At 32.5% G+C, this 21,263-nt stretch overlaps 3 protein-coding genes across 3 annotated transcripts; 1 reads left to right on the forward strand and 2 right to left on the reverse strand.

Annotated features, from left to right (window-relative positions):
• Positions 1-7,014: 7,014 nt before the first annotated feature.
• Positions 7,015-7,952, reverse strand: LOC120412969 (uncharacterized). The gene is made up of 3 exons (XM_039573617.2): positions 7,788-7,952; positions 7,341-7,733; positions 7,015-7,221 (listed from the first exon to the last, which is right to left on the reverse strand). Exons 1-3 carry the CDS (start codon positions 7,857-7,859, stop codon positions 7,081-7,083), a joined length of 606 nt encoding a protein of 201 aa, XP_039429551.1. The 5' UTR covers positions 7,860-7,952; the 3' UTR covers positions 7,015-7,080.
• Positions 7,953-13,198: 5,246 nt separating this feature from the next.
• LOC120413015 (uncharacterized) lies at positions 13,199-14,015 on the forward strand. Its single transcript, XM_039573667.2, has 4 exons — positions 13,199-13,337; positions 13,404-13,595; positions 13,658-13,744; positions 13,807-14,015. The coding sequence occupies exons 1-4, from the start codon at positions 13,290-13,292 to the stop codon at positions 13,945-13,947; spliced, it is 468 nt and encodes a 155-aa protein (XP_039429601.1). The 5' UTR covers positions 13,199-13,289; the 3' UTR covers positions 13,948-14,015.
• LOC120413014 (NADPH oxidase 4-like) lies at positions 14,015-19,194 on the reverse strand. The gene is made up of 10 exons (XM_039573666.2): positions 18,579-19,194; positions 18,423-18,518; positions 18,154-18,352; positions 18,000-18,097; positions 15,671-15,852; positions 15,228-15,612; positions 14,903-15,162; positions 14,739-14,844; positions 14,206-14,381; positions 14,015-14,146 (listed from the first exon to the last, which is right to left on the reverse strand). The coding sequence occupies exons 1-10, from the start codon at positions 18,639-18,641 to the stop codon at positions 14,026-14,028; spliced, it is 1,686 nt and encodes a 561-aa protein (XP_039429600.1). The 5' UTR covers positions 18,642-19,194; the 3' UTR covers positions 14,015-14,025.
• Between the last annotated feature and the right edge of the window lie 2,069 nt (positions 19,195-21,263).

A 21,263-nucleotide genomic window follows, 5' to 3' on the forward strand; every position in this document is an offset into this window, starting at 1 on the left:
ACTTTTGGTTTTTTGTTTGACGGATGAACTTTTTTTGCAAATGAACCTCGAGAGAATAGTTCTATCGCCCATCTCGAGCTGTGTTCTCTGCGTCCGTGAATGGTACCACTATTCTCTCGACTCGAGACCATCATTCTCTCGGACTAGCGCTGCCAGTTTTGGGTGTAAGATAAAACATCAATTTTTATTTCCTTTTGATTTCACGATGCGGGTGTGAATTCAGTGATATTTTTCTGAATAATAGCATAAATTAAAAAAAGTTGAAAATATTTGCGTTCTCTCAAATTTATTATTGTTTTTTTTTTTTAAATAAATGCAAGCTACTTTTGGTTTTTTTTTTTAAATGAGTAGTCTTAGATTTTTTTTTTAAATTTTATGTCACTTTTTTTGTTGTTTAGGGTTAGGTAATTTTGTGAAAATAAAACTGAATCTAAAGCTGGCAACTTTTGAAAAATGTTTTTGAGGCGCTTAGTGTTGTTTTCGTTTTTTTGCGAAAATTATTTACATAAATTTCTGGGAGTTTTCGCATCTTTTTGAGCAAAGTTCTATTACTTTGAAAAATAATCGAGTGTCAATTTTTTTGAAAAAGTATTTTGACGACTTTTTTTTGTCTTTTTCTTACAAAAAGTCAAGATTATTCATGACATTTTGCATTCCATTGAATATAAGCAGGCAATAAAAAATCGTATGAATGCTGCAAGTATTTGAAAATTGTTGCTAGCGAAGAAAAAAAAATGATGCTGTGAAAAATTTTAAATTTCTGCAAACATTAATGCGAAAGTTTTGGCATTTGTGCAATGATATACATTATTTGGATAATAAAGTGAGGGGGGGGGGAAGTTCTTGAAATTCAGCCAAGGAGGGAATGGATCAATAAAGGTTGAGAAACGCTGTTGTACAATATTTGGTTATTTTCTAGTAGCGATTGTGTGTGTATTTCGATCCGGGCGGTTTCGGGATGTTTGACAGTTGCGTTGGAGAATTTGAACGGTGTGCGTCGCGGCCCTCGCGCAGGATTTTCTTTGCCGTTTCCGTCTTTGTTGTTCCCCCGATTGTGTGTGTATTTCGATCCGGGCGGTTTCGGGATGTTTGACAGTTGCGTTGGAGAATTTGAACGGTGTGCGTCGCGGTCCTCGCGCAGGATTTTCGTTGCCGTTTCCGTCTTTGTTGTCTTCCCGATTGTGTGTGTATTTCGATCCGGGCGGTTTCGCGTTTTCGCATTTTAGTTGGTTTTATCTTTCCACAGCCGGCTGTCTAAGATTAAATCATTTATGCTAAACTCAACACCAAATAACTGGGAATAGTCTCATCCGCATACTCCGACTGTTTGCCTTGAGAATGCATACTACATCACACCATTAAACAAAATTTATTGAGTATTGGGTCGCATCATCATCCTCTATGTTGAATCCTGGCCATTACCCTTACCCACTAACAAAATCCCAAGTAGAAGTAGTTTTCCGGCACACGCGGGGGTGTGGATATCGTATAGAACCCACTAGAGCGTCCAATTTCCCGTCCCGGGAAAAAAATTCCCGGGAATTCCCGGGATTTCCCGAAAAAAAATATTTCCCGTTTCCCGGGAAATTTGTAAATTTCCCGGGAATTCCCGAAATTCAAGCGAAAGTAAACATTTTCTAAAATTTTTGGACTTTTTGAAAATGCTCTGAAAACATAAGAAATGAACAAACTCAACATGATTTTGTTCAATGAAATGTATTGTTTGGTTTATATATACAGGGTTGTTACGAAAAAGTCGAAAAAAAATCCGCGCCAGATCCGCGCCGACCCCAAAACCCATTCCGCGCGAAATCCGCACCATATAAAAAAAAATCGCGACAAACATAGAAGAGAGTAACATAATGAATAAAATTTTAAACGAAAAAAGAATAATACAGAAAGCATTACTGATCCGTTGATCAGTTGTGGATTCATATCCCACCTGCACCAAGTGGAACCTTTTCTGCCATTTCTGAAACAATATTAGCATTTTTTGTAACACTTTAAATATCGTTGCTTTAAAAACAAATTTAGGAAAAAAATTAAATTCAAACATTTTAAAAAATTAAAACCCTAAAATAAATTACCAAATTATAAAATCTAGGGACTTGATAATTTTCACCAAATTTTCTTCTCTAACTTTCTCTAAACTAAAATATGACTCCAAAAATGATTCGAACTAAGAAAATGGCAAAAAAACAATTATTTAATAATTTAATGATCAAATAATAAAATAATTAAATAATTAAATAACTAAATGATTAAATAATTAAATAATTCAATAATTAAATAATTACATAATTAAATAATTAAATAATTAAATAATTAAATAATTAAATAATTAAATAATTAAATAATTAAATAATTAAATAATTAAATAATTCAATAATTCAATAATTAAATAATTAAATAATTAAATAATTAAATAATTAAATAATTAAATAATTAAATAATTAAATAATTAAATAATTAAATAATTAAATAATTAAATAATTTAATAATTAAATAATTAAATAATTTAATAATTAAATAATTAAATAATTAAATAATTAAATAATTAAATAATTAAATAATTAAATAATTAAATAATTAAATAATTAAATAATTAAATAATTAAATAATTAAATAATTAAATTATTAAATAATTCAATGATTAAATAATTTAATAATTTAATAATTTAATAATTTAATAATTTCATAAATTAATAATTTAATAATTTAATAATTTAATAATTTAATAATTTAATAATTTAATAATTTAATAATTTAATAATTTAATAATTTTATAATTTTATAATTTAATAATTTTATAATTTTATAATTTAATAATTTAATAATTTAATAATTTAATAATTTAATAATTTAATAATTTAATAATTTAATAATTTAATAATTTCATAATTTAATAATTTAATAATTTAATAATTTAATAATTTAATAATTTAATAATTTAATAATTTAATAATTTAATAATTTAATAATTTAATAATTTAATAATTTAATAATTTAATAATTTAATAATTTAATAATTTAATAATTTAATAATTTAATAATTTAATAATTTAATAATTTAATAATTTAATAATTTAATAATTTAATAATTTAATTATTTAATAATTTAATAATTTAATAATTTAATAATTTAATAATTTAATAATTTAATAATTTAATAATTTAATAATTTAATAATTTAATAATTTAATAATTTAATAATTTAAAAATTTAATAATTTAATAATTTAATAATTTAATAATTTAATAATTTAATAATTTAATAATTTAATAATTTAATAATTTAATAATTTAATAATTTAATAATTTAATAATTTAATAATTTAATAATTTAATAATTTAATAATTTAATAATTTAATAATTTAATAATTTAATAATTTAATAATTTAATAATTTAATAATTTAATAATTTAATAATTTAATTATTTAATAATTTAATAATTTAATAATTTAATAATTTAATAAATTAATAATTTAATAATTAAATAATTTAATAATTTAATAATTTAATAATTTAATAATTTAATAATTTAATAATTTAATAATTTAATAATTTAATAATTTAATAATTTAATAATTTAATAATTTAAGAATTTAATAATTTAATAATTTAATAATTTAATAATTTAATAATTTAATAATTTAATAATTTAATAATTTAATAATTTAATAATTTAATAATTTAATAATTTAATAATTTAATAATTTAATAATTTAATAATTTAATAATTTAATAATTTAATAATTTAATAATTTAATAATTTAATAATTTAATAATTTAATAATTTAATAATTTAATAATTTAATAATTTAATAATTTAATAATTTAATAATTTAATAATTTAATAATTTAATAATTTAATAATTTAATAATTTAATAATTTAATAATTTAATAATTTAATAATTTAATAATTTAATAATTTAATAATTTAATAAATTAATAATTTAATGATTTAATAATTTAATAATTTAATAATTTAATTATTTAATAATTAAATAATTTAATAATTTAATAATTTAAATAATTTAATAATTGAATCATTTAATAATTTAATAAGAACTTTCTTGAAACTTTAAAAAATTAAGAACTAAAAAAATCCATGGTAATTTTTTTTGTTTAATTGAATATGTAAATTCTGAAATTTTCAATTTTAGACGGAGATTTTAGCAGATTGCTAAGTGGATTTCGTCATGTTTTGATAATTGGGAGTAGAACCAATTCTACCTAAATCAGAGTGGCAACAGAATCTTTCAATTTTTAATAAACCACAAATTTCAAAATTTAAATTTCAGATTGAAAAAACTTAAAAAATCTAAAAAGATCTAAAGCTTTTTGAAATTCTGTAATTTTTCGAATTTTGTAATTTTGAAATTGTAATTAATATGCTCGCTCAATATTTATTGTTTGCTATATTAAAAAATGCCTTGGAAACTTTGGAACCCTGTATCGATCAAAAAAAAATCTAAGGGTTAAATCATCCGGAACATACCCTAAGAATCATTTATGTACATCCTTATGTCTAAATCTTTGGAAAAAGTTTAAAATATGAGTCAGAAGATAAAATTTAAATGTATCATGTGAAAAAAATATTTAAACCAGGTAAGCAAATGTTAACAAAAATTATGAGTTGTAATGTTATGTAAAATTTATATAAGAAATCTCAATACATTTTTAAAAATAAACGCTCCTTGAAGATTATTTTGAAGATTCGTATTAAGAAAAAATAATCAATAATTTTCAGAAGAAAATTTTCTTCATTAACAACTTCTTAGAAATTGATGTTTTTGCACTCAAAGAAAAAGATTGAATTTATTTAATTGCTTATAATATTTTCCTTTGTAACTTGAAGAAATTCTATCGTTCTAAATTATTTTATTTATGAAAATTGCTATCCGCGCGAAATCCGCGCCTGAACAAAATTAGCCAGCAAATCCGCGCCAGATTCGCGCGATACGCGCCATCCGCGCCATCCGCGCGATCCGCGCCGTCCGTAACAACCCTGTATATAATTAATCAGATTATCAGAAATAATGATCTCAGAATTATTTCTGATAATATTAATTTTTAAAGCAACTGGGAATAGATCTTGCTTAATGAGTATAAAATTATTACAATTAGACAATTTTTAATAGATTGATGTTATTTCATCACAACATTGTTAACTCCTTATCTCAAAATTAAAATCGAGATTTTTTTACGTTTTTGTTTAACATGATCAAATGAGATGAAAATCGAATTTGTGCAAAAAGAATTAATTCAATTGGTTGAATACCTAGTACTAAAGAAATTACAATTTGAAGTAAAAGAATTATAGAGCACTGGTGCAACTACAGGTGTTAGACGGTTAAATGTGAAAAAATAGAAGACTTTTTATGGAATGATGGTAATTTATAGTATAATTTTAATTATGTTGCATAATAATACAAAAAAAATCATTGAAAAATTACTTTCTATTGTTTGTTCTCAAAAAATGCAAAAAAATATATTCAAAGCTCGCTTCAAATATTTGAAAACATAGGGTTGTTTGGAGTAAAACCAACACTGAAAAGCTTTACCATTTGTTCAAGAGCAGAAACCAGTATTTGTCATGAAAAACATAATTTCTGCATGTTATGATTGTGGATTATGCAATTTTATGATTGTGGATTATGGATTAATTTTACTCACAGTTTTGATAAAAAATATTTCTCATCAAAAAATACCAAAATACATTTTCTTGTAGTCGAATGATTTTTTACTTGCAGTCAAGCTGCTAATTGATCTTCACACTTATTTTAACCATTAATGTTGATGTCCTATACAATTTTGTTGCACAATATTAATCAAAACCAAGATCATAACAATTTTCAATAAATTTAAAATTTCCCGGGAATTCCCGGGAAATTGGCTGAAAATTTCCCGTTTCCCGGGAAATTAGTAACCCCGGGAAATTGGACGCTCTAGAACCCACCCTTGGTAGCAGCCTGTGCTAACTAACATTCCCGTCCCATTCCCTCGAGATCTACAAACTGACATGGCGGGCGCCGTTGGTGGCCAACGACTGTTTCCTATTCGCACCGGCTCTAGTTTTGATGATCGTGATGTTTTATCTTTTCAGCGCATTCATGCATGCTGTTGATAAGGGAAACATCATTTGATCGTTGAAGCGTGTGACCGGTTATGCTGATGGGATATTATGGTCCTGTTCAGCAACGGAGAAGGACAACCATGGGTGGTCTCTCATGCTCATGCTCATGCTCATGCTCATTATAGCTTCACAAAATAAAAAAAAAATACTTCAATAAAACAATGTGAGAAAGAAATAGAAAATTATTTTTTTCTAATTGGCGCTCAAAAAATCTGGCAATGCCTGATTTATCTGGCAACCTAGCACCCCTGGGTACCAGTCAAGTACCAGCAGCTTAAGCAAAACGAAAAGGGATACCTAGCCAAGAAAAGGGTTGAGAACCGCTTCTCTAGATTGTACCCAAAGTGTCGTTGAAATTTAGAGTATTTTGATTTTTCGGCCGGTTTTGAATGGAGGGGGAGGACTTTGGAGAAAAACCATTCGGCCCTGTCTAAAATTTTTTGAAAAATTCTAAGTGCACGTGTTTCTGAGGACCCCAAACTTCATGCTTCCCCTCGAGTTGAGCCTGCGCAGTAATTTTTGTATTGGTCGCAGTTGTTTTCAAGACTCTATAAAAATAGCCAAAAAACAGGTGAATATCCATTAAAAAAGGAATCGGAAACATGATTTTCAGAAAAAAATTAATTGAACATAAAGCACCATGCGTCTCCGGCTAAATGTACTGGGAACTCATTTCGATGGAGAAGCATGGTACTTTGAATTCGGTCGATATACCGAATTCCGATATATTTTTAAAAATGCTATCTCTGAATCCGGTAAATTAAAATTGTTTTGAATATGTTTACGGTAAATTAAAATTACCTTCCAGAAAATTAAAAATAGAGTATGATAAGATTCATCGCTGGAGGAGTGATAAGAAAAAACACAACAAAATCAACGTCATAATTTATTTGATATTGTGTTCGTCGTTCGTAAAGTATAGCTTAAACACACATTTATTTAATATCTAATAATTGCAATAATTTTGCGCAGTATTTTCAGCAGGTTGAAGCTCAGAACCGCGTTGCACTTGAGTCCACTTCGGACGAACTCGTCGAGCTCATGTCGGAAGACAACCATTTTTAGAACTGACGCCTTCATCTAAAAATAAAGCAAAATCGGTAGACAAAAGCACACGAGTACCACCAACGATTAGTTTGAATTTGTTTACTTCCACCTTGTGGGACAAACAACAACAACAACGAGCAAAGCCTACTAACCTCACACGTGTTGGCCTCAAACAGATAATGCTTCTCGTGAACGGCATGGTAATGCAGCTTGAGCATGTTCACATTCCGGAAGCTCTCTCCGCAGCACTCCATCGGAATTCTCTCCTTCCATCCCTTGACGCGAATGCCGTACTCTGGAATAACGAGCTCCTTTTCACCGACCGGTTCCTTCCGCTTGACCGGTTGCCCAAAGTGGTCCAGGACTTCGTTTGCAGGCTTGGGTTCGCGCCATTCAACGACGGTGAACTCCATCAAGATTTGAATGATCCTCAGCCTAATTTCCTGCAGGTAGTAGAAGAAAAACGTCCCAAACAGGTCCCGGTGCATGACGATGTGGTCAAAGTCGTTGTTGAACTGCTTGGCGTGGGTCACGGTTTTCTGTATCTGTTGAACAAAGTTATTGAATTACTGAACAAAATTTGACATCACAAAAACCACCTTTTCCCACAGTTTGGCCTCCTCCTCGGTATCGAACGTGGGCCGCAGGTAGAAATCCTTCATCGTAATCATCTTGAAGCAGCACTGACTGGTGACCGGGCTAGATCAGAAGATGTTCTAGTTCGTGATCGTCACTCAGAGGGCGATCGTGAACTACAATCGAGCTCTGGGGATATGGTGTTATTTTTATTGGCTCGAAGATATGGGACTTTTGGCGGAAATAATACAGTCATTCAACTCACTTTCATTTGGCTATGTTAGAAACGTTGATAGGAAGTGTGCACAACATTATACAATGTGTGTGTGTGTTTATTTTCTTCTTTTTGAATTTGTAACTACGCAGATTGGGGGTCCTTCTTTTAATCAAAAGGTTTTCATGATAAAATTGTATGTGTTTTGTTACTTCGCAAGAATAATTTTCAAGAATTCGATTTTCAAAACATCCAAAACATTCCGTTCTCTTTTATAATTTGCGTTGGCCGCACCTTTGCAACTAAAAGATCAAGCAGAAATACCAAAAAAGTGAAAGCCACACTTTTTTTCTAATGTTGGTACCACTGCGCGATTTTGACATTTCGGGCGTGCGCCATTCGTGACGCCATCTTCGCTTAAAAATGTGGATATCGTGGTATCGCGAAATGATATTTTAGGGGCTAATCAGATAACACTGAGAAAAACTCAATTTTCACAGCATTGAAGGGTTACATACAAGTAGAAAATTACAAAATTTCATGTTTCAGAAAATTTATTAAATTAACTTAAAAGATGATTTTCAATCACTCCTGAAAGTTTCATGAAGATATTTTATGAATGAAGTAAGTTACATACGATTTAAGCTGAAAATGTTGGTATGCGCAAAGCAAACTGTCAAACTTTGCGAGAGTTTTTCTATGATCACCGAGTTGATTTACGAGTGCCACGATATTTCAAAATGGGACAAACCAAAATGGCTGAAATTTGGGGTGATGACACGCAAGACATATCCCGTGTGCATGACGAAGCCTGATTTTGAAATATTGCTTTAAAAAATAATAATACTGACAAGAAAGAACTTGGGGCGTAATCTAATCGCAAGTTCTTCCAGGATGCTTTCTTCGCGCTTGTGTTCGATTAGATTAGATTAGATTTTATATGAAAAACATAGAAATATTTTTATCTCTTTCAAAAATAAACTTTTTGAAAATCGGCATTCGTCATGCACATGTTGCTCGAGGACGGGCCAGCATTATATGTGTTGGTGAGAACTGCAGATCGCTGAAATGTTTACACGCGGGCAAAAATGATCTACGGGCTTGCTGCAAAAAATGTTATAAAATGTGACATTTTCTACAGCAAATCCACTGTTGCAGATTTTGAGATATATTTTTCCTTTGGGTGCAAAACAAATAGAAAAAGTCGAGAACTAAAGAAATACTTTGTTTTTATTTTTATTTTTACTGAAAAAGTCAAATAACAAAGTCGGGATTTTTTCCGTGTACCTTTTTACTTGAATAATCTAAAACTAACAACATTGACGAAGACACCAAATCGATCGGATCAACAGATTTCCGAATATTATCATGGCCATATTGTATGACCGCGCACAATATTGTATACTAGTGATGCAAAACGATTTATTTGGACATAGGACACACAGAAAAAAAATTATGGTAATATTACATCTGGGAAGGGGTACATCTATTATGTCAGAAAAAAGGTGTTATTTTATCTCTGGAAATGTGTAATTTTACCACTTTTCTGGTGTAATGTCACTTTTTCAGTCTAAATTGAGGTAAAATTACATCATAAAAGAGGTAATATTCAACCTTCCAAAATTACAGCATCCAAATTTAAATTATTTTTTTCTGTGCATGCACATGACATGATATGCTTTCAATAAGCTATTGAGCAACTCTCTACGAAATCGGCCAATTTTGACCATTTTTATTTTTATATTTTTTTATTTGGCTCAAACTTTGTGGGGGCCTTCCCTATGACCAAATAAGCTATTTTGCGTCATTGGTTCACCCGTACAAGTCTCCAAACAATTTTGGCTGCTGTCCTTACAAAAATGGTACGTAAATTTTCAACCAGCTGTAACTTTTGAGTGAATTTTCTGATCAATTTGGTGTCTTCGGCAAAGTTGTAGGTAATGTTGAGGACTTTTGAGAAAAAAAAAGGTAAACGGGGGAAAAAAATTGCAGATTTTTTAATCAACTTTTTTTTCACTAAAACTCGATTTCCCAAAATACGTATTTTTTGATTTTCGAGATTTTTTGATATGTTTAAGGGGATAACAATCCGCAACTTTTGAGCCATAGATAAACATGGTCAAAAAATCTGTCGCCGAGTTGTGAATTTTGGAAAAAATAGTGATTTTTGTAAAAAAATGAAATTTCATGCAAAAATAAATTTGACGTTATTTTTTAATGCAAAATTTAATTTACAATCGAAAACCACTTAACAGATTTTTTGATAAAGGGCTCCATTTTCAAGATATAGCCACCGAAAGTTTGATTTTAGCGAAATTTTTGCGGCTTTTCAATTTTTAATAATAGTGACCACGAGTGACCATTTCTAAAAAAGGTTCAGAAAATTTGCTATAAAATTGTCTACGAGACATTGAAGATTGGACCTCGGGTTGCTGAGATATAACCGCTTTAAGAAAAAGAAACAGGAAAATTGAAGTTTTCTAAGTTTCACCAAAACAGCCCACCATTTTCTAATGTCGATATCTTAGCAACTAATGGTCCGATTTTCAATGTTAAAACATGAAACATTCGTGAAATTTTCCGATCTTTTCGGAATAAATATTTTGAAAATTTTTAAATCAAGACTAGCATTTTAAATGGGCGTAATATTCAATGTTTGGCCCTTTGAAAATGTTAGTCTTGATTTAAAAAAATCAAAATATTTTTTTCGAAAAGATCGTAAAATTTCACGAATGTTTTATGCTTGAACATTGAAAATCGGACAATTAGTTGCTGAGATATCGACATTAGAAAATGGTGGGTTGTTTTGGTGAGACTTAGAAAACTTCAATTTTTGTGTTTCTTTTTCTTAAAGCGGTTATATCTCAGTAACCCGAGGTCCAATCTTCAATGTCTCTTAGACAATTTTATAGCAAATTTTCTGAACTTTCAAAAAAAAATTTAGAAATGGTCACTCATGGTCACTATTTTTAAAAATTAAAAAAACCGCAAAATTTCGCAAAAATCAAACTTTCGGTGGCTATATCTTGAAAACGGAGCCCTTTATCAAAAAATCTGTAAAGTGGTTTTCGATTGTAAATTGAAATTTCAATTTTTTACAAAAATCACCATTTTTTCAAAAATTCATAACTCGGCGACAGATTTTTTGACCATGTTTCTCTATGGCTCAAAAGTTGCGGATTTTTATCCCCTAAAACATATAAAAAATCTCGAAAATCAAAAAATACGTATTTTGGGAAATCGAGTTTTAGTGAAAAAAAAATTTTTAAAAAATCTTCAAAAAAAAATTCCGTCAGTGGGGGTGACATTGGGTCTGGGGGGTGAGATTGGGTCAAAGTGATTTTTTACGGATTTTACCATTTTTCAGGTTATTCTCAATTAAACTGAATTCTGTTCAAGGGGTTGTGTAGGGGACATCTTAAGATGATTTCGCTGAAAAAAATCTCGATCCTAGAACAAATCCTGTTATTTTGGCAGATGTCTAAAGTTGGGGTACGTTTTTGGCCAAAAATGACCTCGAAAAATCATTTTTCTAATATTTTTGTTAGAATTGCTCGACTTCAAACATTGTAGCGTGTCAATACGATTCCCTCGAACAAGAAATGCTGTTGGATGACTTGTTTTTACCATATCGTTGTATTTGAGCATCATTTTAGTTTCATTTGTCCCAATGTCACCCCCTCTAAGGGGTGAGATTGGGTCAATTTTCACACTATTGGCATTTAAGGTAGTGTTTATCAAAATCCACCATATTTTGGGAAAATGTTAGTAAACTATCTAAGAACAAATCGACGTTAAAAGATTTTCGATGTTATTTAAATTGTTATTGTTATTAAGAAATTTCGAGAGGTGTATCGTTATTTGACCCATAGTCACCCCCACTGACGGTACCGTAAACCGGGGTGACTTTGATAGGATTTCAATTTATTATTGGTATATTTTCCAACAGGAAAGGTTTTTCTCAAGATTATTATTTTTAAAACATGTACTGGGGTAGGCCACACAAAGTCCATGCACAAGTTTAGAAAAAAGGTTTTTTCAGTAGTGTTTTGAAAAATAGTTACGTTAAAAATTCTTATTTTAAATACCGGGGTGACTTTGATAGTCTTAGTTTTTCTTGTTTAAATCATATTTAAGATGTTCAAACTTTATTTGTACGTTAAATGTACCATCACTAATGTAGCTGATATAGTTTTTAAGAAAAAAATCCTTATTTATATTTAGTTAACTAAGTTTATAAGCTTTTTAACAAAATACATATAAATTTTAGGTAAAATTGTTAAAAAGTCGGAATTTTGCCTGAATTTTTTTTAAACTTGTTTTGTTTATAAAATTTTCGAGTTATATTGCATTTTATACTGAATTCGAAGCAAGAATCACAAGTTTTCACATTTTACATGAAATTTGTTCCACTGAAATTGCCTATAAATTCGGAGATTTTTTTAAATTGTGTTTCAAAAACACATATTATTTATTATTTACAAACTTATTTAACTTTCTCCTAGTGGAAAATTGTCCAAAAAATCCGAAAATGCATTCCGTTTTCCGATTCAAAATCATGTTCCTTGAGAAAAACATGACACTTTGAGAAGTTTTAAATAATGACATTCATCAACAATTTCTTAACTTTAGGTTACTAACTTTTTAAACTTTTCAAAATTTTATGAAAAGTTCATTTTGAGGTACTTTGAACACTTCTCTACCACGGTCAGTATGATTCTAAACCATTCCGTACGTATTTTAATTGTACTCTTCATTTTGCGGAAAAATACCATCAAAGTCGCAAATGCGCAAACCTATCAAAGTCACCCCGGCTATCAAAGTCACCCCGTTTTACGGTACCTATTTTTTCTCGATAGTCCTCAACAATACCTACAACTTCGCCCAAGACACCAAATTGATCAGAAAATTCACTCAAAAGTTACAGCTGTTTGAATATTTACGTACCATTTTTGTATGGACAGCAACCAAAATTGTATGGAGACTTGTATGGGTGAACCAATGACGCAAAATAGCTTATTTGGTCATAGGGAAGGCCCCCACAAAGTTTGAGCCAAATGAAAAATTAAAAATAAAATCCATTTCCGGTTTTGGTAGAGAATTGCTCTATTGCTAAATTGCTTAAATAAAAAAAAAAACCTCAACAAAATGGCCTTACATTTTTTATAAAAATACAGAAATAAAATGGTCGAGAAGGCTGCTGATTTCAACGAGAATTTCATCCAATGAGTCACGGGATCTCTGAGCACTAGCCAGTTGATTGACTTCTACTGGGTGGGATCAAGCAATTGGTTCTTAAAGTTTGAAGAAGATGGTAGTCGAAAGCGCAAGTCTTTCGGATCAGGGAATTGAACTTATGGTATTAAACTGATTTTAAGGAAACAAGTTTTCAAGAATTTATTCTTACTTTTTTTCTTTTAAATAGAGGGGCGAGGTGATAAAACAATCGAGAAAATTCCTGGATGAGTTTGATTCGTTATTGCTGCACAAAGAACTGTACCGTAGTTTATTTTTGTACACTTTGGAAAGTGTTCGGGACGACGTGGTGAAGCTTTTGCAACGGTTCATTTCCCTGCCAACGGAACCTTTTCAGCATGGGGCGATCGAGTGTTGTGGCGTGAGTAAAAATGAATAATATTACGTAGTAACGTAGTATTGATTTGTACATTTCTGGCGTAGATTTCTTTCGAAGGAAAAAAAGAGTACACGAATCACTATCAACATGTTCACAACCTGAAGGCTGTGCAGTCCGTGACACTTTGCGAGGTAAAATTTATTTTATTTTGTTCTACAACTCTTTTCAAAATACATTTAAATGCAACGTTTAGATGAAGCTGGCTCTAGCAAAAATTGCTATTTTTCAACGAACTATTCATGGATATTTACGAGCAGGAAATCTTTCAAGCTGTGAAATGATCTACTTTTTAAAGCAAGTTCTAAAGAAACTTAACAATACTATAGATTTTTAGAGGCTTGCAGCCTTGTTAGTGGCAGTTAAATAAATAAATACACATTAACGATACTGAAAACATACACAGTTAATGCTTTTATCCGAATCCTTCGTGGAAGTAACTAAAATTACAGCCATGCTTTCGATAGCGCCTACAAAGACTTTTCAACTCTTTGGTGAGGCCTTTTGGTCCACAACTGAACAATGTTACCGCTTTCCTGAAATTAAGAACACAAATTATTCGTCGAAATATCCGTCATTAAATCTAACTCTCTACCTTGGATAAAGCGTGACAAAGTCCAGAAAAACGTCGTCCCACTTGGGTCGCCCCGGGAAAATCCGCGCCTTCAGCGTTGGATAGTCGCTAAAGTATTCTTCGACCAGGTTTTGGTTGAAGTTCTGGGTCCAAAACAGCTTCAACGTGAAGCGATCCGGTTTGTTCTGCTTCCAAAACTGAGGAAAGAGATAAGATTTTTTTTTAAACTGATACACTCAAACCCCGATGGTTTGACACCAAGTTTTGTCAAACGATCACTTTTTAGTTTGACACTCCTTTTACACGGAATTCACACACACTACCAAACTTTCGTTTTGATAGTGTGCGTGAGTTCCGTGTAAAAAGTGACAGTTCGTAACTTTTTAGTTTGACTTTGTTAAACCAAAAGTGTCAAACGAAAAGGTGACCAACCACCGGGGGTCGAGGAGGAGGGATTGTTGATATCGTCGCATTTAAACGACTAATCATAAGAAATATTTTGTTATCAATGTTCACAGTTTGTTAGTTTGTTAGTTTTTGGTTTAAAAACCCACCCTTTCCTGTAGCTTCGTCAGCTCATCCGCAAACCAGGTGAACATTTCAGCATTTTTCACAATCCAAATCAAATGTATTCGAGTCGGCCATTTCGCGTCAAAATTCCTGCAAAAACCAAAAATGTAAGGTTCCAACGAATCCACTCAATTATGAAAATACCCACAGCATGTGCCTCACGAATCCCGCAAACGGTGTAATGCCCACTCCGGCGCCCACGTACACGATCCGCTTGTACTTAAGCATACTGGTCATCGCCGAAGGATACGGACCATCCAGCAGGAAGTCGATCCTCCGACGGCAGATCTCCACCCCGTAGTCATGCTTGTAGCGTTCCCTCTCCGACACCAACTCGTACAGCCGTTGCGTCCAATCTCCGCGGACCGAAATCGCCAGCGAAACCGTGTTGTGGATCGTCGTTGGAAACTACGAGAGGGAGAATCGATTTTAGCTAGTGTAATTGTTAATAATATCAGGTCAAGAAGCCTTACATCAATCACGGTGAACGGATGCCACTCGAGGGTGGAAATGGCGGGACACTGGAGGAGAACGTACTGGCCGGCACCGACCGGGACTCGTTTGGTCCGAGTGAACCGAAGTCGCAGGTAGATTCCCTTTCCCGGGAGCACGTGGGACTGCAGCGTGGCGACCTTCCGGGAACTCGAGTGAGTCGTCAGATAGCGGCAAGTTACGTCCAACAGGTAGACGGACAGTCCAATTAGTGGCCAAATCCAAGCGATTTTCTCTCCCGCTTCGAACGTAGGTTCCTCGCTGCAGATTGCTTGAAGGACAGTGTCGTTCCGGAGTACCGCTTCGTCAACCATGTCGCATCCGTTTGGGTGCGTCTTCAAGTTGGTTTGGTACTTGATGATGTTGCTACAATCGAAATCATAATTACTCATGATTATCCAAAAACCACACGGAGTTAACCCACCTCAGCGGATGATAGAACATCATCCCGTAAAATAGCAGAAACAGGTGGTGAGCTGCGAAGAAGCTGTTGTAAAAGCGATCTCTCATCTGACGAGAGGAGAAGTAGGCGATGGCCAGCAACGTGGTAAGCATTACGCAGCCCGAGAAGCCGGTGGGCGTGGCGAGCAGTAGGCGGAGCCTGCTCTGTTAGGTGAAAATTGAAAGAAGATTTTAATTTTAATGTTGATGCATTTTTTTCTACAATTTTTGTTTCATTCATATGTCCAGAATCCCAAGTTGTCTCACTTTTCGCTTTGTTTTAGCCGACTCCGACTCCGGCTCCGGCTTTCAACAAATGGTTGGCTCCGACTCCGACTCCAGCTTTCAACAAATGGTTGGCTCCGACTCCGACTCCGACTCCACGTATTTTTAAATGTTTCAAAGGTTAGTTAACTATTATTAGTTAATTATTTTTAAAGCATTGATAAATAGGATTATTTAAATACTCTCTAAGCGTCATGTTTTCTCAAGAAAAATAAGTAAAGTAAAGTAAATAAACGGAAAAAAAATTCTAGGTTACATGTTTTATACGTTATGGAAACAGAAATCAAAAAATATCTTCAGTTTTAGAGGCATTTTGAGAAGACCAGTTTTGTAAGTAAATTTGAATTTATTTGCTTAACCTCAAATTTGAAAATATTTTTTTTAAAGCTAATAAATTTAAATATTAAATTGTTATTTTTGAATGATTAATTGGACCTATTGGACATTACAATTCAATTTGCCCACTTTCAGGCTGACATTTATTAGAAGCACAGTGACAGGCACCTTGTTTTTTAAATGACAATTTTAAACGAAACATTTTTTTTTAAGACGTAGGGGAAATCTACCCATTTTAATCTATTAGGAGCGGTCGTGTTTGAATGATGCTGGATAATCTAGAGTCTCCCTTGAATTTTACTAAAACCAAGTACACCAACGAGTAGAGCAAGTTTTTGTGAACATTTCTGTTTATTTTCACTTTCACTAAAAGTTATTCTATTTCTTTACCAAGCATTAAACAAAAAAAATTCCAAAGGGTATTCTAATCGAGGCGAATGCATTGGGCCACGCCCATTTTTCTAATATCGGCTTAGTTCTTTTTTCTTCCAACACTCTGTCGAGAGTTGCCATTTGCGCTGACAGTTCAAACGAACACTCACGAAAAGTGGCCTTTATAGGGAAAGTTTTCTGGCATCGCTGGCTGTGCTGCTGGTGGTGTTGACGGCCAGCCTTTGTTCTTTTTTGCCTTCGTCTCTCGCTCGGTTTTCTTCAGCCTTCGATTGGAATGCAAAGTGAAAATTGAAACGTCAAACGACTTGGCGCGTTTGTTTTTTTGATGGCGCTTGCTAATTTATTACATTTTTCGGGATTATTCTTCAAGTGAGTGCCTTACTAATGATCAAAAGAACATGTTGCCGGTAGTTGGAAGCAATTTCATATCTTAAGCGCCGTGAAAAAGTAAGCGAAAGTGAGAAGTTAATTTTGGCGATATTCATTAAGCGTTTGAGGGATTCTCGTGTGTGTCACTGTGTGTGCCAACAAAATGATGAGAAGTGGTCTCGCAAAATACAAATTATGATCAAAAGTGCATTAAATGTGATCTTTTTGGCCAGTAAGTGGCATACATTTGCGTGCTTACTCGAGGCGGTGCTGTTGCTGGTAAGTTTATAGCCCAAATAGTATTTTTGGAGCTTTAATCGAGCATCAAACTCTCCATATGACGAAGATAGGTGTTTGATTGGAAAGGGTAGATTTCCCCTAGCAGGTTTTTGAAAATTTCAATAGCCTTTCTGAATGTGAATAGTTGCCAAAATTAGTTGAAAACTTGTTTTTTTTTAGCGAAGTGTCATTTGCTGTTCATTAGAATTTTAATGTAAAATACTAAAGTTTTCTCAAAATACAGTATATTTCAAAAAATACTCGGATACGACAAGAATTGGCTGTATTACAGTTTCTAGTATAAAGTACTCGAATCTCGACAAAATATTGTATTATTTTCGCAAAAAAAATCATAATTTTTCTTTAATTAAAAAACAAAAATTATTGTTTCGAAAATACTACAATTTTGACAAAATTTCGTATTGTTTTGAAAATCCTTATTTCTCCTATATGGATTGACCGACGTGACATTTTTTATAAATTTTGCCTTGGATATTACCCATATTATGTTAAATTAAGTATTTTCGAAAAAAAAAATCTGAAAAAAACTAAATTTGCAATTTAGTGACACTTTAAAAAAAAATTGCGATCCATAATGCAAATTAAGATTTCTTAAGTTGACAGTTTAATAATTTGTTCTTTTTACTTACATCGTCCTGTCTCGAAGCCCAGTTGATTGAGTTATATTTCTCATCGTAGTTCTCGATAAAATTGTGAATATTCACAAAATGCGCAATACTGTGAATCACTAAAATTTAAAGACAGTTTTTAAACAATTTAAATAACTACACCTTTCTCACTCACCCCCAACAATGATCAGCCCGACACCCAGCGCCAGATGCAGCACCTTGATTTTCTCCAGATAAAACACCAAAACGCGAACGGACCACCTGCCAAACGCCCCGTTCAACGCCACGTTCAGTGATCGACACATTGGCAGCGTAATCAAGGCCATGGTCAGGTTAAGCACGGGGGCCGTTCCGCGCGAAACGCAGAGGCCATTCTGTCGGAGGAATTGAACGTTAGATTTGTCTAGTACAAGTCAGGTCAAGTCAAGTGTGAAGTGGACTTACGCCTAAGATTTTGCTTAGATAGTAAAACTCTGGCTCATGGTGATAGTTGGAGAATGCTTTGCAGAATACTACAAAGTTGAATCCGATCCACACAAACTGAAAAGAGTTTGTATTTTATTGCTTTTGATTTTCAAAATGTGACAAAAGAAAACTTACCGCCAAAAAATATTTAAACATAAAATTCCGGGTCGCGTGATAAACTTTTCCGGTACTTTCCATTTTGCCCAAATCTTCTCGATCCTCACTCACCGATTAGCAATTCCTGTGCGTCCCAACTGGATCACATGTTGGTCGTATTTAGAGAGACAGTTTTATATTTATGGACTTTACGGCAAATCAAAGTTCGATTGAACCAGATGTTTTCTGGGCCGGCGGCGGCGGGTTATGTTTGTGTGTTTACAGCAAATAAGACAAACGATCACGTCATGCAATCGATCGACGAGTGATGAGCTTCAAAGCCATGATTTGGACAGCTGGCACTGTAAATTTCGATCAATTCTTCACTCTTCACTCACGAAAGTTAACATAAATTTATGGCATTTTTTCTTCGTTCCACTTTAAATTAGCCTAAATATGTTTGTTTAATGTAAATGAAACTCACTAAATCACTCAAAAGCACTTTAAACTGAACTCATATTTAGTCACTATCTTCACTACACAAATCTCACTTTCCGAACCATTCTCCAACCCATTGTACCATTAACTGATCCGACTTGGTTTAATGGTCCATGTGTCGTGTTTTTGCGGCGGTCACGATCTCCAAACTAAAGCGTTCGTTTGTGCTACTGTCTGTCTTGCTGTACGACGCTGCTGCTGTGGCCAATCCAGCTAAAGGAGAGAGTCACGAAGGCTGGAGAGAACTCTCGCGGACTTGAAGTCACAACACGTGTTGAGTCGAGCTTGCAAAACGTCTCGTTGCAGTTTTTGGAGATTGCTTTGAACAGTTAATGTGTTTTTGGTGTTACTTTTGTTTCGTTCTGTTGTGTGGATTTTATTTATGCACACAGTTTGTGTTGTTTTCTTTGCTTCAGGAACAATAATTATTTCAGTTTTTTTGCCTGTTTGGTTTTTTTTTATTTTTTTTGGTTTTTGGCATTTTTTTGCATTTTGTCGATTTATTTTTGTCTTTATTTCATTTGCTTTTCAATTGTATGTAACAGTCATTTAATTGGTCTTTTGTTTTTTTTTATACAAGAGGTTTTTAACACTTCCTACATTCTTCAGATGTTATCTAAAGAAAGAGTTGAAAAACTGCTCGTATAAAAAAACGAATGACTGAATTTTAGTCATTACTCGCTTACTTTTTCAAAAGGTCCTATTGTACATTAGGCTGTCCCATTTTGAGGTCATGTCGAGGAATTTTAGGTGCTCACTTCTTTAATGATAAATTATGATGTGAGGAACAATGTTTTCTTAGACAAGAAAAAATAATACAGTGTGTAAAAAAAGTATTTACACCCCTTGGGCACTATGCACATTTTGTGATGAAACATGTAAACAATGTAAAATTTTACAGAAACCTAATACTACGTTTTGTTCAGAAACTCATGCCTAACATTTTGCTACAAAAAGCTCATGAAAAGATGATTTCTATAAAAAGTTATATAACAAATACTATTACAGAAATCAAAAAGGGTACAAAAAAAATTGTACACCTTTCGAAAAACTAACATAAATAATGTTATTTGTTGACAAATCACCATAAATCCAGTCTACCAACTCCAAATAGGCATTCTTGACTGATTAAAAAAATAATTAAGATTGAAAATAAAGTTTACTAAATACTTAGTATAAAAGTTTGTATAACTCTGGAAATTTTATATGAAACTTATCTAAACTTAATTTTGCAAACTTTCAATTTATCTAAATGTCAATATATGACCATAGAATTGCTAAATAAACATTTTGGAGTGGGTATAACACCGTTTTGGGGGTCTTTGTATCGATAGAATAGATTTTTCGTTGGAATTTCGTACCAACCCGGAATTACGTCGTCGGAAAATCCACCGGCATCCGAACCGGTCCACAATTCACAAGTCAACCTATGTGGCATCGGAAAGGGCATAAAATTTCCGATCTTTTGATACCCATACATCTAGGTTTTCTATAAAACCCACGTTTTTAAATACCTAGGCAAAAACGTTGTTATTGTTTCATTTGAGCAACCTGTCAAAAATGTATGGAATTTCGTAATTTTTGTTTTCATGGAACAAACCTCGAGTTTTTTTTTTTTGAAAAGGTCCAATAAACCAAATTTCCAGTTTTTGCTTTTTGGGTGTTTTTCAAACCGCCTTGAGTCAGGGGTATCAAAAAACACCCAAAAATCAAAAACTGAAAATTTGGTTTATTGGACCTTTTCAAAAAAAACTCCAGAAACATACTTTTTTCCCAGGTATTCAACAAAACGTAGTACTAGGATACCAGGTTTTTAAGCGAAGATGGCGTTCGAATGGTGAACGCCCGAAATGTCAAAATCGCGCAGTAGCACCAACATTAGAAAAAATATGGCTGTCATGCCATGGCACACTTGTTCCGTAATGTTGGTACCACTGCGTGATTTTGACATTTCGGGCGTTCACCATTCGAACGCCATCTTCGCTTAAAACCTCGATAAAATTTTAAATTGTTTACATGTTTCATCACAAAATGTGCATAGTGCCCAAGGGGTGTAAATTCCTTTTTTACACACTGTAAAATACTTTCTCACACCCCCTAGTCGATTTACTGAAAAAGTCACTTTTTTTAAACAAATTTTCTAAAATCACTTGTAATCAATACAAAAACTGATTCGATCAGGTGTATATTATCTTCAAACGATAGGTTTTTGTTCAGAGATTATGA

Source organism: Culex pipiens, chromosome 3, assembly GCF_016801865.2.
Source record: "Culex pipiens pallens isolate TS chromosome 3, TS_CPP_V2, whole genome shotgun sequence".
Taxonomy (NCBI): Eukaryota; Metazoa; Arthropoda; class Insecta; order Diptera; family Culicidae; genus Culex; species Culex pipiens.